General features: G+C 53.4%; 6 protein-coding genes across 6 annotated transcripts; 4 read left to right on the top strand and 2 right to left on the bottom strand.

Annotated features, from left to right (window-relative positions):
• Positions 1-883: 883 nt before the first annotated feature.
• Positions 884-1,498, top strand: M421DRAFT_396965 (uncharacterized protein; the record flags this gene model as incomplete). Its single annotated transcript, XM_033590124.1, has 1 exon — positions 884-1,498. A coding segment is annotated over one exon (615 nt), but the record flags the coding sequence as incomplete, so codon positions are not given.
• Positions 1,499-2,734: 1,236 nt separating this feature from the next.
• Positions 2,735-3,930, bottom strand: M421DRAFT_218815 (DUF1479-domain-containing protein). Its single transcript, XM_033588292.1, has one exon. The coding sequence runs from the start codon at positions 3,833-3,835 to the stop codon at positions 2,834-2,836; it is 1,002 nt and encodes a 333-aa protein (XP_033446434.1). The 5' UTR covers positions 3,836-3,930; the 3' UTR covers positions 2,735-2,833.
• A 1,232-nt stretch (positions 3,931-5,162) lies between these two features.
• M421DRAFT_218818 (glycoside hydrolase family 1 protein) lies at positions 5,163-7,312 on the top strand. The gene is made up of 4 exons (XM_033588293.1): positions 5,163-5,311; positions 5,395-6,059; positions 6,299-6,884; positions 7,044-7,312. Exons 1-4 carry the CDS (start codon positions 5,259-5,261, stop codon positions 7,180-7,182), a joined length of 1,443 nt encoding a protein of 480 aa, XP_033446435.1. The 5' UTR covers positions 5,163-5,258; the 3' UTR covers positions 7,183-7,312.
• A 3,835-nt stretch (positions 7,313-11,147) lies between these two features.
• M421DRAFT_67912 (uncharacterized protein) lies at positions 11,148-12,519 on the top strand (the record flags this gene model as incomplete). The annotated part of the gene is made up of 2 exons (XM_033596456.1): positions 11,148-11,520; positions 11,828-12,519. 2 exons carry the CDS (start codon positions 11,148-11,150, stop codon positions 12,517-12,519), a joined length of 1,065 nt encoding a protein of 354 aa, XP_033446436.1.
• Positions 12,520-12,734: 215 nt separating this feature from the next.
• M421DRAFT_218889 (uncharacterized protein) lies at positions 12,735-13,625 on the top strand. Its single transcript, XM_033588295.1, has one exon. It carries the CDS (start codon positions 12,951-12,953, stop codon positions 13,485-13,487), a length of 537 nt encoding a protein of 178 aa, XP_033446437.1. The 5' UTR covers positions 12,735-12,950; the 3' UTR covers positions 13,488-13,625.
• A 48-nt stretch (positions 13,626-13,673) lies between these two features.
• M421DRAFT_218867 (Clavaminate synthase-like protein) lies at positions 13,674-15,378 on the bottom strand. Its single transcript, XM_033588294.1, has 2 exons — positions 15,032-15,378; positions 13,674-14,630 (listed from the first exon to the last, which is right to left on the bottom strand). Exons 1-2 carry the CDS (start codon positions 15,296-15,298, stop codon positions 13,764-13,766), a joined length of 1,134 nt encoding a protein of 377 aa, XP_033446438.1. The 5' UTR covers positions 15,299-15,378; the 3' UTR covers positions 13,674-13,763.
• Positions 15,379-15,821: the final 443 nt, after the last annotated feature.

Raw genomic sequence — 15,821 nt, forward strand, 5'->3', positions numbered from 1 at the left:
TGGCACGTTATGGAACAGAGGAGGTTCAAGAATGTATTGCATGTTCAATAGGACAAGTTGCTACCTATTCAGTCATTATGTCTCTCCTCCTCATATACTACCATAATCTAAGGACCCTTAGTTGGCCCTACCGCCGCTGCAGTCCTCTCTTATGCGGTTCTAGTAGTGTAGCAGTATTACCTACCTTATAGAGGGTCTCGCTACCGATCAGCAGAAACCCTTTATTGTGTCGCAGGATGGCGGAGGTCTCTGTTTGAGTACGATAACTCCTACCTGACACTCCTTTTTATCAACGTTTCTTTGCACCTAAAATCCAGCCTGGAGTTGCATCAAGTATATCTTCACATCCGGCAAAATGCAGATCTTAGGACCTATACGTCTACCTAGAGAGCGTATCGATATAATTTGCTGTTCTGGAGACAACGACTACTTGCGCTGTAGCAGCCGGTACACAGATAACGAAGTGCGGCTCCATTTCATTCGCGATCTCCGCCTGACGTGTCACCACCTCTGCGGCATGACAGGAGGAATTCTTATAGGGATCCATAAAGGCTAATCTCTGATTGCGAAGTTCTCGTAGTCTCAGTGTTCTATAGCATTTCGCAAAAGACCGTTTCCTGCTCTTGCAGATACAAGAGGATCACCTCCACAGAGTAGAGGTTTTCTTTTATCAAGGTAGGCTCAAGTATGAGAGATCACTTGAGCTCATGAATATTCTCATTTCAGTGCTGTCCCTTCTTCAAAAAGTGAAGGTCCCCGTACTCGTCGAAGCCTGGGCAGGCCATGAAGCCTTGATGACTACAGTGCGCACCGATGGCTACGGCCCGGAATTTACCAGATAGTCGCTGCACCCAGATTCTTCAAGAACTTGATAGAACGGATCTGGCACGAGCTTGGTGTCCTTCGGCTGCAGTCACTTTGTCTTGATGACGTGAAGTTTGGGGGCAATGACAATATTCACCTCCATGACCCAACTTGCGGCGCATTTCTTCCCGTCTTTAAAATCTTGGCCTCTACAGTCAACATGACTGTGAAATTCCTGACGATTCGGCGGTCGCACGGGAACTACATTGTATGCAACAGCAGTTCTGTGGACAATAGCTTCACGACATACTTTTGCAGCCATCTTTTCCCGTCTTTAAAGGTCTTTGCGTTGAAGGATGTCAATCTGGAGAACGAAGCTCCCCTAGTCATCTCCACCAAGAGTTATTCGTTTACACTCAAATGTTTCGAAGCAAGAACGGCTGTAATCAAAAGAAAGTTTTGCGAATCAGTGTTTCAAGCACAACAGGAAGCCCTAACTTCGCAACAGCTGTACTTCCCAGACACAAGTCAACCCATTTCCAGTGGGCTGAGCTCTCTCCCGCGAGAGGTCTGCAAATTGGTCATCTTCAACGTGTCATCCAACCTAAGGACCCAACGCCTGTTGACATCGCCGGTGTTCATGAGGTTCGCGCATATCGTCGGGCGTCAATCGACGATATCCCCAGGTGTTTGAGAGAACGGAACTACTGTTTGCCTATAGTAGGGTGCCCATATTATAGAGATGGCTATCACGACGATTTTTGCATAATGCATTCGTGTAAAGACTGCTTGCAGAGTACACGACTTCGAAGCGTCGCATATTAGCTCGTTGTTAGCTAGGAAATAACTTACTCTAATTATGCCTCCATCAGTGTACAGTGGTATAAAGGAAAAAATGCGAGCTTGAGGAATAGTGCACCGCTTATCAGGAACTCTATGCAGAAGACTGATAAAGCCGTCTCGTGTCTTATGACTTACCCTGAAAGACATTCGAGTACGGGTAACAAGAGTTTGGCAGCACCGTGCCAGACGATACAGCTGGTCAGTTCACAAGGAGGTTGGTCATTTATTTGTACTACACACCAGCGCTCTATTTCCAGCAGCTTTTGGAGGAGCGCGTCATACTTGAATTTCGAAACCAGCACAGCTCACCGCGCAAGACACGATTCCGGCGTGATACAAGCTGTGCTCCTGCATTCAGCCAGGATAATGGCTTGTTCAATTGCTCGTATCTTTCTAGCTATGTAGTCCACCGTGCCAGCACCTAATACGTCGACAGGACGAAATCTGAGGAAATCATTACGCGAATAAGTGAGTAGTGGATGCACAATGCCTCCTTTGGCATGGGTAGATGTCTTAGCATCATTACCGAGCCACACATTGACCCTCAAAGCATTGCGAAAGAACTGGCCCATTTGTGCAACCTGTCTTGTCTCGATCAAGTCATTCATTTGTTAGATAAAGGGAGTATTCATCCACGTTAGGCGGAGCTCTCGTTATTAGCTGTTTTCCTATGAGTGCTTGAACAGGACGTGGTTGTACCGGTTTCGCTGTATAGTAAAGACGTCTACTATGGACCAAGACAGCCTCTAACGATAAGGGCCTACCTTGTCTGTGAGAAAGGCATTTGTGTGTAGCATTGATAGTGTTATGGAAGATTTCGCACTCTCTATTGAGTTCTCTGCTAGCGTGGGCGAGACTTGTAGAAGGCGGGCAGTGAGCTTGTTGGTATTGAGCTGTGCGTCCTGATAGCGTGCAACGCTTAAGCTTTGAGATTGCCGCTTTATGCTTACATGACTGTGTCTGACCGGTTATCCTTATGCAGTGCATTTTGATGAGTTGCAGGGTAGTAAATGTTGTAAGAGAAGCGAGTGCATTGGTAGACGTGGGGCCAAAAAAAGAGTTTGGCGCTGGTAGTAGGTGCGACGCATTTGGCTAGATGGCGCAATTAGATTTGAAAGGAAGATAGACATGTACAAGAGCAATCACAGTTAAAAGACACTAAGAATTACAGTTGACGTCCAGAGTCCTAGTCATAGAACCCTAGGATCTTATTCGCCCTGTCCAGGATTACGCGCTGCCCAGGGATCAAACCGGCAGCGTCGCTGTCCCACGCCTCTAGACCCATTGCGCGGCAACCTTCTTCACCAACCAGCTCGTGCATCTCTTCAGGCTTGATGCGTCCAACGTGCTGGCTCTCACCAATACCGCCTCCGAAGTCAGGACTGGGTGTGCCATCGATAAAGTTGTCACGCTGGCGCACGAGGTAGTTCGCATTATCCTCTGTCATTGGGCAAGCCGGAATGTACATCACGCTCGAGTCAACCTTGCCTGCATGGACCTTGTCGACAGCATGGACGGTATCGCAATGCCATGCGACGTAGTCACCAGGCTTGACTGTTGGCATGTGGACCATCGACTTCTGCAAGTCGAGGTGAGGATGCAGCAGGCGCGAGAGCTCCTGTCCATGACCTGGTGTAGCACCCTGTACCCAAGCCGAGGGCGTAGCATCCATCTCCCAGTTCTCAGAAGCGAGGAAGTCGGTTGACTTGGTGACGGCTTCAGAAGCTGTCTGCGCGCCCTGGTCGACGCCACGCTTCGGCGAGAAAAATGGGCGGAGAAGGTAGTACGCAGTTGCCTTGGCCAGAAGTGGATTGACAAGCAAAGTGCCCTCAAACGCACTGCATGTACTCAGCGACAACCAGCCCTGGAACATGCGAAACGCGCTGCAAGCTCCTACGCCCTGGTGCAGGTCAAGCTTGGCCAACAGACGGCAGCTCGCCTCCCAGGGGTCAAAGTCTTCCCATTTCCCTTTCCAGACCGAGTCGTAGACTTTGCCCAAACCGTATCCCTTCTCGTCCCAGCGCTCGACGCTTCCGCCGTCCACGTGTGGCCCCACGGCGAATTTGGCATCGCCAGGCTGGCGCATTCGAAGACGATCGGCGTAGCTAACGGGATGTTGTGTCGATATTGGGATGTGCGGGTTGATGCTGTGCCAGAACGACATCAGAAACTTCTGGGTCTTCAGCATATTTGGGTGACCGCGTGCGAGCAGCTGTGTGCGCGACCAGTATAGCTCGAAGACCTGAGGACTATTGGCAGGGAAAGCTGCAACATGATTAATGAGTTGTGTTTATACTAGAACAGCGTTCCTGCCTTTTGTCTGAGGATTCTGGCGAATATACTCGCGCAAGTCCACCTTCCATTGCAGTGCTTCATCCTCTGGCACCACTCCCCTGACTACGACCACACCTCTGTTCCTCAACTCGTTGTTGAAGACCTCTGGCGCATTGTCGATGTCCTTGAAATCAATCTCAGGAATGACCTTGGAGCCCAGTTCCACGATGAGCGGTATCTCTTCCCGCAGTTTCCGGAGTAAGCGCTCCCAAGACTCTCGTACTTCATTTTCGCGCCCTTTGATCAGACGACCTTTGAGGTCGGCATACTCGGGTGTCAATGGCTTAAACTCCTGTCCAGAAAGAGATGCGAATGCATCAGAGATGTCGCCCGCGCGCTTTTGCGCCTGTGTTGAAGCTGCGCGCAGTTGTGTCGCAAATCGTCTGGTCGGAGTTCGGACGGTTCGAGATAAGGAAAGCATGGCGGATGCGAATCGCTGACTGCCTACGATGCTGAATCATTTAGAACGTCCTCCTCTCTTCGAATACTACGCCCGTTATATAGTCTCTGCTGCGTCGCCTGCTCCTCTCGACGAGCTGTGGTTCCGACACAGAGTCGCAACTCCCAAGATGTAGGGAAGAGCTGAGCTCGCGGATGCCATTCTTAACAGGGCAACGCGTCTCTCTCGGCTGATCTTCGCTCAATTGCCACCACTCCCAAAGCAATCGTTCCGCTGGAGTCGAAGGCGCATCGTCATCCTGTTCCGACACTCGCAAATGAGAGCGAGAGGAATGCAGCTGTGCGACGCCTCGACGAAGCCATATTTGTCGGAGAAGACAAGAGCTCGTATCCTATCAGTACCCCGCCACCCCGCTTCAGTGAGCACCGCCAGCTCGGCCCCCAACATGACGAGGCTGTTGTGCTGGATAAAAGGCAGGCTGATCAGACGGGCCGCGGCTCCATTGACCGCCTTGAGCATCAGGAGTCCCATGACAGTAACGGAGTACAGCTTCGCGACCTCGTAAGCATAGCGTCGAGTGACTGTGATTGAGGGCGGGGCTGTGGTTTGACCAGCCACTGAGGACGCGGAGAAACGGCTGCTCAACCGCCTGAATGCAGTCCCACCCTCAGGATCCGCTTGCATGTGCTACTTGTGTTTGCAAAAGTTACGTAGACGCGTAGAGACGGCCACGGCGGGACGCGCTCCGTGACCCAACGAGATGAGAACCAAGCCTAGGGCTTGGTATATGAAGTGCAAAGCCCACTTCAGCGTTTGATTGTCTGTCTGCAATCGTCACCTGAACAGTGCATTGCCAATTGCACACTATCGTTTCAACATGCCAGACTCATACTTGCCGAAGGACTTCTTGTGGGGGTTTGCAACAGCAAGGTGCGTGCTTCAATAGCTCTGCCGTCTAGCATACGCCATCAAGGTGTTGCAACGTCACTCGAATACTGACTAAGACCTTGCAGTTATCAAATTGAGGGTGCTCCCGCCGAAGACGGCCGTGGAGACTCGATTTGGGACACTTTCTGCCGTATCCCGGGTAAGATCGCAGGTGGAGAATCAGGCGATGTAGCCTGTGACTCTTACCACCGCACTGGGGAAGACATTGCTCTGCTGAAGCAGCTTGGTGCTAAATCCTACCGTTTCTCGCTTTCATGGTCGCGCATCATCCCGCTCGGTGGACGCAATGACCCTGTCAACCAGAAGGGTATTGACCACTACGTCAAGTTCGCTAAGGACTTGCGGGCTGCAGGCATCGAGCCGATGATAACGCTGTTTCACTGGGATCTTCCCGAAGGTCTCGACAAGCGGTATGGTGGCTTGTTGAACAAAGAGGAGTTTGTCAAGGATTTCGAGAACTACGCTAGGGTGTGTTTCAAGGCCTTCGGTTCGACAGTCAAACTATGGATCACCTTCAACGAGCCTTGGTGCAGTTCCATTCTGGGCTACAGCACCGGCCTCTTTGCGCCTGGACGCACAAGTGATAGGAGCAAGAGCAAAGATGGCGACAGTAGCAGGGAGCCCTGGATCGTGGGTCACAATTTCCTTCTGGCCCACGGCGCTGCAGTCAAGGCGTATCGCGATGACTTCAAGAAGCAAGACGGAGGCCAAATTGGTATCACCCTTAATGGTAAGCGATCCCACGTGGTATCGAATTTCTCCGTGCCACATGGCACCATGGTATACCCCATGTCACATGGCATTTCCCCGTGCTTAGGTGGTATTTTCCCGAGGCACACGTGGTCTGCCGTGCCTCATCTGGGCATGCATCGTTCAGCAGCGCCGCATGAACGCAATGCCGCATACACGTAGGGGCGGCTAAAGTGAAGGCTGCATACACTTCTCGAACTGATAGCTAACGCCGCGTAGGGGATTGGACCGAACCATGGGACCCGGAAGATCCTAAGGACCGTGAGGCTTGCGATCGCAAGATTGAGTTCTCCATCTGCTGGTTTGGCGACCCAATCTACTTCGGCAAATACCCAGACTCTATGCGCAAGCAGCTTGGAGACAGGCTGCCTGAGTTCACTCCAGAGGAGGCTGCGCTTGTCCAGGGCAGCAATGACTTCTATGGCATGAACCACTACTGCGCGAACTACATCAAGCACAAGGATACCGAGCCAGAGCTAGATGACTTTGCTGGCAACCTGGAGATGCTCATGCAGAACAAGAAGGGAGAGTGGATCGGCCCAGAGACACAATCTGTCTGGCTGAGACCCATGCCTCTGGGATTCAGGAAGCTGATTAAGTGGCTCAGCGATCGCTATGGTGGACCTACCTTCTATGTCACAGAGAATGGCACTAGTCTGAAGGGTGAGAACGAGCTTCCACTCGAGGAGCTCCTGAATGATGAGTTCCGCGTTGAATACTTCCGAGGATATGTTGGCGCCCTTGCGGATGCTCATGCCTTGGACGGCGTAGACGTCCGTGGCTACTCGGCATGGAGTCTTATGGAGTACGTCACACCCACTTTTCTCATCTTTACCAAACTTTCCCCAAAAGTCATAGTGAGATGTCTGGACGGGGTCTGTCAATTCTGACCCTAGCTGTCATCCGCCCATTAGGTTCCCACCAATACTCCGCAGAAGACGACGTACTAACGGTGTACCTGCAGCAATTTCGAGTGGGCCGAAGGCTACACGACACGATTCGGTGTAACCTATGTGGACTACAAGGGCGGCCAGAAACGTCATCCAAAGAAGAGCGCGCGCGAGATCTCAAAGATCTTCGATCAGTACATCAAAAAGGACTAAGTACTTTTGTTAAGCTGGGTCGTGCCACGGGTGTGGCGTCAGGAGAGATGAGCTGCAGAGATTGTCATCCTGGGCTTCTAGCAATCTTCTAGCGCTACTGTAATGGAAATCCTCTAGTCATTCTGCTGGTTCTTCAGGGACTCCGGACTTGCAGCCCTTTGTGGGAAGATGCTTTGCGTGTTATTCGTCTCTCTACACCTGTTGAGATGCGCGGACGCGTGGTGTTTTGGCGAGCGGCGACGCTGACGCCCAACGCCCCATGCCGGCCATTCGGTGTTGTTACAGAATGCATCGACGCCAAATCCGATCCAGCCACTCGCGTATTGCTGTCATTCTCCTGACCATTTCTATTCGACCAACGAGATGCTGCGCCCGGTTTGCTAACGAATATGCGAATCGCCGAACTTCGCCATCAACGTCGCAATCACATCTCCGAACATGTCCCCGAGCAGCTACCAAGGTGCAACAATCCAAGATCCCCTTCTAGTCGCATAGCTAGAAGCGCACTCGAAGATTAGAGATGCATGGAGGCCGCCTGCCGTGGGCGTGCACGAGTCGAAGTGTGCCAGCCGGGCCTTGGGCTTCCCGCAAACTCTAATATTTGCAAGCATGTTTCAGATTTCGTCCTCGTGGCCTTTGTGTCCGGTGAGGCAGGCCGCTAAAAAGGCGGCTCAAGTAGTCTACGGGCTGCACTTCTATGTTCGTGGGAAGATGTCGGGTTGTGCGGATGTATGGTTCCACGGTGCCTAACCCGCTAATCGACCGCTGTAACAGAGTTTTAGGCACTAGTAGGATTTCAAGGTGCGACGGATGATGACTGGTGATGTGTTTTCACGTCTGGTAGAGACGTGCCCTCCTCGCGTTTCTTGCATACTTGCGCAATCATGCGAACGGTTGTTACAGTATGGACGTTAATCCGAACATGGTGCCTTGGGTAACCTAACCTGGTTCCACGAGATGTGGACGCTAAGCATACCTACATGCAGCCGTCTGGCGAGTAAGGTGAAGCGAGGACATAGCCCCGGCTGCTCAGGCTTCCAGAAGACATTCTTTCCGTCTTTAGATAGTTACCGCCGACATCCGTTGTCATGTCCAACATCACGATCTGCCGCTATGCACCCATGGACCTCGGGGATCGAGACGCATAACTTGGGCTGCAATCAGAGATCTGTGGTTCGGCCGATATCAGACGCACCGAAGCCATAATCGTTCTCACCCTCCGTGGGGAAGTGGTGAAAGTTTATTCTCACCGTTCAGATGAGCAACCTTTTGATGCAATGCGGTGTCAGGGGTCCAGTACTTTAGGACTGGCTGCCCAAATGCAGTGTCCCGAGCTCGGCACTATTTCCAACACCGCTAAACCTTCGACGCTAGAGGGTTCGCAAGCTCTCGCATGTTGTTCGCAGTCTGAAGCAGCTATGAAATAAATCGATACCTATTTTAACGACGTACAGCTGTGGCTGTCTCAAGTATATCGAGACGTTCGCTTCTTTCCGTTTGCAACGATGTTGCTAACCTCGAAGTGGTCTCAATTTGCGTCCAAGGTGTTGCGTAGTGGATCGGGGTCGATAATCCCTGACCAGCGGTGAACGTGCATCACGACGAACGGGATTTTCTCAGTCTCCGTCCACTACCGCTTCGGTCCTTTCTCTCATCGCGGCTCGCGGGTGCTTCGCGGCAAATTAGCCCAGCGCTTCTGTGCGTGCTTTGGCTCATCCTGCCCTGTTTGCCGATAATCAACCTCGTCCAATAATGTCGCCAAGCTGTCCTCCGCAGCGGGAAAGACTTGTGGACAATTTTCAGAGCCAGCGGAAGCTTCTTCTATTGGCCGTCCAGATGCATGCGAACGAAGCGAGCAGGAGGATGCCGAGCTTGGCTCCGTCTTCGTCTAGCTCTGGCCTAGCCTCAATGTCTCACAGCAACATGATCGACCTAAGTACGCAGGGGACGAGCGGTGAATATCCGATCTCGAATGTGCGTTCAGTCAGTAAATAATGATGCTATAGGCTGGCTTATTGCCGCCTCGAGGAAAGGTTGCCTGCCACTCTTGCGCATCGGCATTTGGAGATTGTCGCGGAGTTGCTTTTGGGCCGTTTGTTGCGTGCAATGCATCCACCAGATGCCCGTGCGAATGTCATAGTAAGCCACACGACTTATGATGAGCAGGGCACAATCCACTGAATTCAGGCCTTCAATGAACGGTCGCACCACAGAACTCGGCCCAAGCTCCATTTCATTTGTCCGCGCCCAAGTACAGGTTCGGAAGACACATGCCTGCACACAACCAAGAGGCCTTACTAAATGTGCATAACCCTCCACGTGCTGCCCATGTCTATTGGAAGCGCAGGATGCAAGTGCAGCGAGCGCCCATGCTTGTTGGGCACGTACCTAGGAAGGCACTGCAGTGAAGGTCGGTGACACCGCTGGTAAACTGTGCAGGCGGCGAGCTGTACGTGTCTACGTATACGTGTCTACGTATTCGGGAAAGACCGAGCAGGCTTACCATACCACTCGAGCTGAGCAGAGGTAGCAATCACGACACGGGCTCCCGCCACGAGAGATCGGAACTTGCCTCTCTGATCAATGATCAAGCTGTGAGTCGTCCGGAGAAGCTGTTCTCCGTGATCGACCGCCGTCGCCCGCTGCCCTGACGGGCGGCTCAGATAGGGCCGCAATCAAAACATAATGGGATTGCATGTTTGCAGAGTCTACAACAGGATGACACTCTAGCTCAACAGTACCAATCCCTGGGTGGAGTGATCGGAACGGTAGCGGCGAGGGCAACAACTGGACAGGGCCACCACGTGTGAGCGGCCTTGGCGTAGCGCTAGCCTCTTTTGTTTGGTGCCCCGAAAAATTGAAGCAGTTTAGCTTGAGTACCACGCCATGGTACTGCGAAACGTCACAGAACGGTCCGCTCGAGCTGCTATCTTTCAAGTCCTGCAAATTTCGAATGAGCGGTGGGTGCGGCGGAACCGGGCAACAGCGCGGATCATGTTGACCAAAACCGGACCGGACGCTCCCTTCTCGACCTTCACAGTGGCCGTGGTCGTAAGCTTTCCTAGCGGAGATTCTCGCCGTCCGTGTCTTCTGGGTAAGGTGGCCCGAGGGGCTAGTGTCGCGCAGCAGCTTCGGCCACGGCCACTTTCAGTAGTGTGCTGTAATGCCTCGAGCTAGACGCCCGTGGTGCCTTTCCAGAACCACTACTGCGTTCGCCGGACGCAGGGTAAAGCTCCTTTGACGGGGCTGCTCGGGCGTCCGCCACGCACCGCTGCCACCGCCATTTTGCCCTAGGAGCCGCGCATCCATGGAGGCAACATGATGCCGCGGAGCTTGCAAAGGGTTTGCATGCAGACGCATCCAGCTTGCGTGAGCAGCGCTTGTCAGGCACCAACCCTCATGGTGCCAACCCTAGTGGCCAAAGTGAAACGATTCCCCAGGAACCCACGTGTGCGTGTGGCTACAGCCAGGTGCCGGGATGCAACGCAAGCACTAGTGCAGGACTAGGGTAGAAGGCGCTATTCGCGAACTCTGATAGCACTGAACAGGTTATAGGCTCTTGCCAGCCATGTCCTGCCTCCTTCCTGACATTTCGCTCTTCTAGCTTTCCCGTTCAATCTTGTAATCTCCGCTGTTCTGAACCCTTCTCGCATAACGACTCACGACTCACTTCTCGCTGCCACGTCTGTGGGTCATCTGTGCGCGTGCGGCACACCTTACATTAACCCTCGCCAATACCCTGATCTTGGGATATCAGGAACAGCCGCCGTCACTTCACCCCATTGACACGGTCTCACGCTTGGACCGCCTCTCAATTGGGCCCCGCTGACACAGCAACGTCGACACTGCCTAATACACTCACCGCCTCTCGCGGATCCTCGATGACTTCAGTACTCCACTACCGTGACCCTATCGCCTACCGGAGCGACTTTATGAGCACCTCCAACTACCAGCCTCCCCACATGATGGACAATCCTAAGAAGGCCATGTCATACGATGGCCACTCATCTGAGAGCGAGTCACGGAAAATGTCTGGCGGCAAGAAGCGCCCCTCAAGAGCAGGAACTCGCAGCGTCAACACTCTTACCGCTGCGCAGCTGGAGCGGAAGCGGGCCAACGACCGAGAAGCACAGCGGGCCATCCGCCAGAGGACCAAGGATCACATTGAATCTCTCGAGCGCCAGGTCCGCGACCTTCAAAGCCAGCTGGAGAGTAGCTCCTCCTCCAAGATGATTGATATCATGCGCCGCAACGACGAGCTGGAGCAAGAGAATGCCATACTTCGCGCACGCATGGGCCACGGGCCTTCCACTCTGGGCGTCCCAGAGCACAACACAGGTATGTGACGAATTTCTTGTCTTTGGAGCACAGATCAAAGTTTACCTCTTGAGCCAAGTGGATTCACTTCTTTGCTTTTCCATTTGGCGTCCCGCACCCGGTTTGTGTAGCCGACGCTCGTTCATGCGAGGCACGCACTTTTCCGTTTGTTGTCAACGTCGTAGACCCTGACTTGGTTTCCTATTTGGGCGACATGCGTTCTTCATAACGACCACTGGTCATTTGCCGTTTGACGCAACGAGATCGATCTATCGCTCCCGTGAAACACATGTGATACCTGGTGCATGATGGCTGACTAGAGAGACAGCAGGCGCCCCCTCGCCCAGTGATCGCGTCCAGATGCTCAGCCAGCCGCGCAGGTCGTCCACTGGAACAGCACGCAGCGTTCACTCAGTTCCTGATATTGCGACGCCCGCTTCCCAGACCAGCCACTGGCAAACACAACATGCATACGCTCACCATGTTTCTTCACCACATGGCGAGGCGCCAGCGCCCATGGACGTCCCATCATCTCATCATGACGCACGATGGAGTCCTCACCCCTCATCGCATGCTCAGCACCACGCAGTTTCGATTGCAGAGCATCCCTCAGTCCACGCCGTGGAGCCCTACCCTAGCCCCTACGGCTTGGAGAGCAACACGCGAGCTATGTCATATCCTCTCGACAATGCACCGCTTGTCACTTCTCAGCCTATGCAAATGACAGGCTACGGAACACCAACTTCGCACCCTTCGCCGCACGCATCTGATTACCAGCGACACATGAGCGTTCCAATGAACCACCAGGCGCCTCCGCAACACCCACACGCGCAACATCAAACTTCCGCACCGTATCCCGCATACGCTCATCAGGGCTACGCACCGCAAGTCAGCCACCCTGGAGAGATGCCTATGATGGCTCACGCGCCTCACTCGCACCCTCCGCCTCAGCCGCAGATGATGGGAGAGCCTGGACAACACATGATGTACATGCAGCCCAACATGAAGGTTGAGCATTGAGCAGACGTCGAAGCAACGCGTAATCCTTCGCGGGCAGATCCCAGCTGCAGGGGCTCCGAAGTCGGACGTATACACTGTTTCGACCTCAAAGCTCGCGGCTCGTCTGCCCAGACCAGGGTCATGGATCGACTAGAAACATGAACAATGGATTTCTATCACGGCATCAGTACGAGTACTTTGATCGGTCAGAGTAGTGTCTGGGTTCATGGCAGAGGAATATTCCGGCCAGCGTCCTCGAGACCTCACGGTTGATGCTGCCGGACAAGGCATCCATGTCAATCGGCGCAATGACGGCGATTGTATCAGCACGATGGCACACCCTGCTCGGATATAATCTTGCGCAGCATTGCGAGAGTTAATCAAATCGCGAGAGCACGTCCAGAAACGCGTGGGCAAACCTTCACGGTCATCCCCGCACGGCATTAATCGAAATGAAACGCAACGCGCAGGATCCACTCGAGGCAGTATTGCAGTCAGCAGTCAGCAGGATCGCATCAGAATCCGCTAAGGTGCCCATAATACGGACCATGGAATTATTAGGGGCAAGCAGTCCTTGCCAAACGATGCTCAAGAGGTGGAGACGCGAGGTCATACGAAAGTGGAATTCTCCGTGGAGACAAGGTTACGGGCGTTGGTCGCTTCAGTTTACTCCGAGATCGACTCCAAAAACAGACAATACGCCGAGATCCTCGACACCGACACTGAGAGCGAAGTGGAACACGCTACAGTTCCGCGATTGCAAGCCGCGCTGCTCTACCACGGTTACAGTAGTCTGTAAGGTTCATGAAACACGTCAATATCAAATACACCGTCTTCCCGCGTTCTATCCATCGTGCTTCTGGCGGGCCATCGTCTGCCGCGCGGCTATAGTCATCCGATACTCCTTTGGCCGATACGCCGAGGCCAGCAGAAAATGCCCTGCGCCAAGCGAGCGATACACTCCAGAAGGGGTTGCTAGTGCGGTTTAGGCGGGCAGCCCGCTCGAGCCGACGACGTGGACCTGGCACCCGCTGCAGCCAATCGCTTCTCGGAGGGTACAGAGGTCCGACCTCACCCGTGCTCATGCATCTGGCAAGGCTTCCGCATTGGGTCAGAAATCAGCTCACCGCAACCGGTGTCGTCGTGCGGCCTGCGCGATGATGCACACACGCAGAAATCGATAGTCTCATGTTTGGCATTTCAAGACCGGCGAAGAAGTGCGACAAAGTTTTTTATCATTGTCCGACGCTCATCGGCAATTGCGTCTACGCTGCTGTCGCTGCCGCTTGCTGTGCTCTGATCTGCCGAAGCAGCTCTGGATACCATCTTTCTCCTACATCCGGGTGACTCTTCACTCTGTTCATCAGCGTGGCCTCTCCTAAGTGTCCCCACTTGCCCTTGACAAAGGTGAACTCGACGTCATCCTTCCTGTCATTGCGTGCTTCGTCGCGCAGCTTAAGAACGGACTCTGGGACATCCATGGCTTCAAATTCTGCATCGTAGCTCACGCCCTGAAAGAACGGAACAGAGTATCGCGCGCCTTCACCCTTCCGTGGACTGAGCACGCGATGTGTCGTTGACGCGCAGACGCCGTTCGTTAGAGCCTCCATTCCCTGCCCGATCGCAACTACGAGTGTCCCGTCTATGGGCTTGCAGTCGATCCACTGCCCTTTAGCGTTTTGTGCCTGCAGACCTGGTTGTTTGCTCGCTTGCAGCAGGTAGCTGGTGAGCATGCTGTCCTTGTGTGGACCAACACCCTGCCGCTTGATCTCCCACTTCTTCCTGTCGATCTCACTTGCTCCAGCTGGCAGATCTGGCACGTCGACTTCGGGGTACTTGACGATTTTCAGCTTGTGTTGCTGACCTTCGTCGAAAAATTGCATGAATGCATCAGCGGGGAGACCTATCGCCTCGGCAATCAATGACGTGAAGAGAGTGGATATGTCAGACATGCGGCGCATGTACTCCTCGTACGCAGGTCGAAAAGCTGGGAGGTGCTGTGATGATGGCCATTGATTTGGTGCAAGAAGATTGTGGTACAGGGGCGCCTCTGGTCTTGGAACTGGATGCGGCGTCGACAGATCAAGTTGTTCGCGGTGATCTGTATTGAGTGCTGTAGTCTCGTTGTCGAGCTTGGAGGTCGTCAGCAAACGTTTGGTATTGGTCCAAGCAAAAAAAGGAGGAAGGCGTACTGGCCGAGCGACTACAAGGCGGTCATACGATCGACCTTTTGGTGGTTACATGACGAAAGATACAGGGGTCTGCTTTACAGCGTTTGATAACAGGGAAGATGTCTGGTTGAGCGCTCTTTCTCTTTTCCCTCTCGTACCCTTAGTAACATCTTCAGCGTCCCCCTTCTGTTCATTTCACTGCATGTGCATATACACAGCAGAACATAGCATAGCATACGACTGTACGAGTGCCGCTGGACTGTAGACCGTTCGTCCAACGAAGATCAACCACTACAATCAACCACTACAACCAACCAAAACACAGAGTCCTACTTTCAGCACATAATGAGATGACAACTCACTCGACTCCATCCCAAGAAACTCTTCTTATTCTTCATCTCAATCCTCTCCTTCTCCTCCTGGGGTAGATTCTCAAAGAAGCCCTTGCACTCCTTAATCACGTCCGCGACCAACTGCTCGGGCAGCCCTGTCTCGCTCAGATACAAGAACCCCACATTAAGCAGCGCAGACCGCAGGTCCGCAAGAAATTGAGGTTTGGTACTTGGACTCAGGGCCTGGGAGAGCGGCAGGATGGGCAGCTCGGTGAACGCCTCTGCGTCGGCCGCCATGGCGTTTGCGTGTCTGGACAGAAGGAGGTGTGTGGTCGTTGCAGCTTGTCTTGTACGAGGTAACGTGATACCACGGTGTTCTACGGTATCTACGCTCTCAAACGCCGTCCCTCGATCTATCACATCACCTCTCGTGATGCCGGCATCGGTGTTGCGGGGTATCACGCAATGCGGGGTCTTTCCGCCCTCCACCTCAATCCATCATAGTGCCACTCGTTTGGGAAATCTTTTCCGAATTCAGTGTCCGAGTCACCTTTAACGTGCCGGCCGGACTCAGCTCCGGCACCTGCAAGTGTATCTGCAAGCCATAGCACAGTCAGGGCTTGCGCGCTTGCTCTCAGGCCGGCCACAGGTCGCACGCAGCTTCGCGAGCCCCTGACACGCTCAATTTGTTCCGCTATCACACGCCCTGACTCACAAATATCCGAGCCCGATATTGCATTATTGTGGACATTGGGATCTGTTATCGAGCTAGGGCCAGAGAGTGAGGGTGCGTCGTGGGTGCTCGCCGAAGGTGCTTCGT

This window comes from Didymella exigua, assembly GCF_010094145.1.
Source record: "Didymella exigua CBS 183.55 unplaced genomic scaffold M421scaffold_23, whole genome shotgun sequence".
NCBI lineage: Eukaryota > Fungi > Ascomycota > Dothideomycetes > Pleosporales > Didymellaceae > Didymella > Didymella exigua.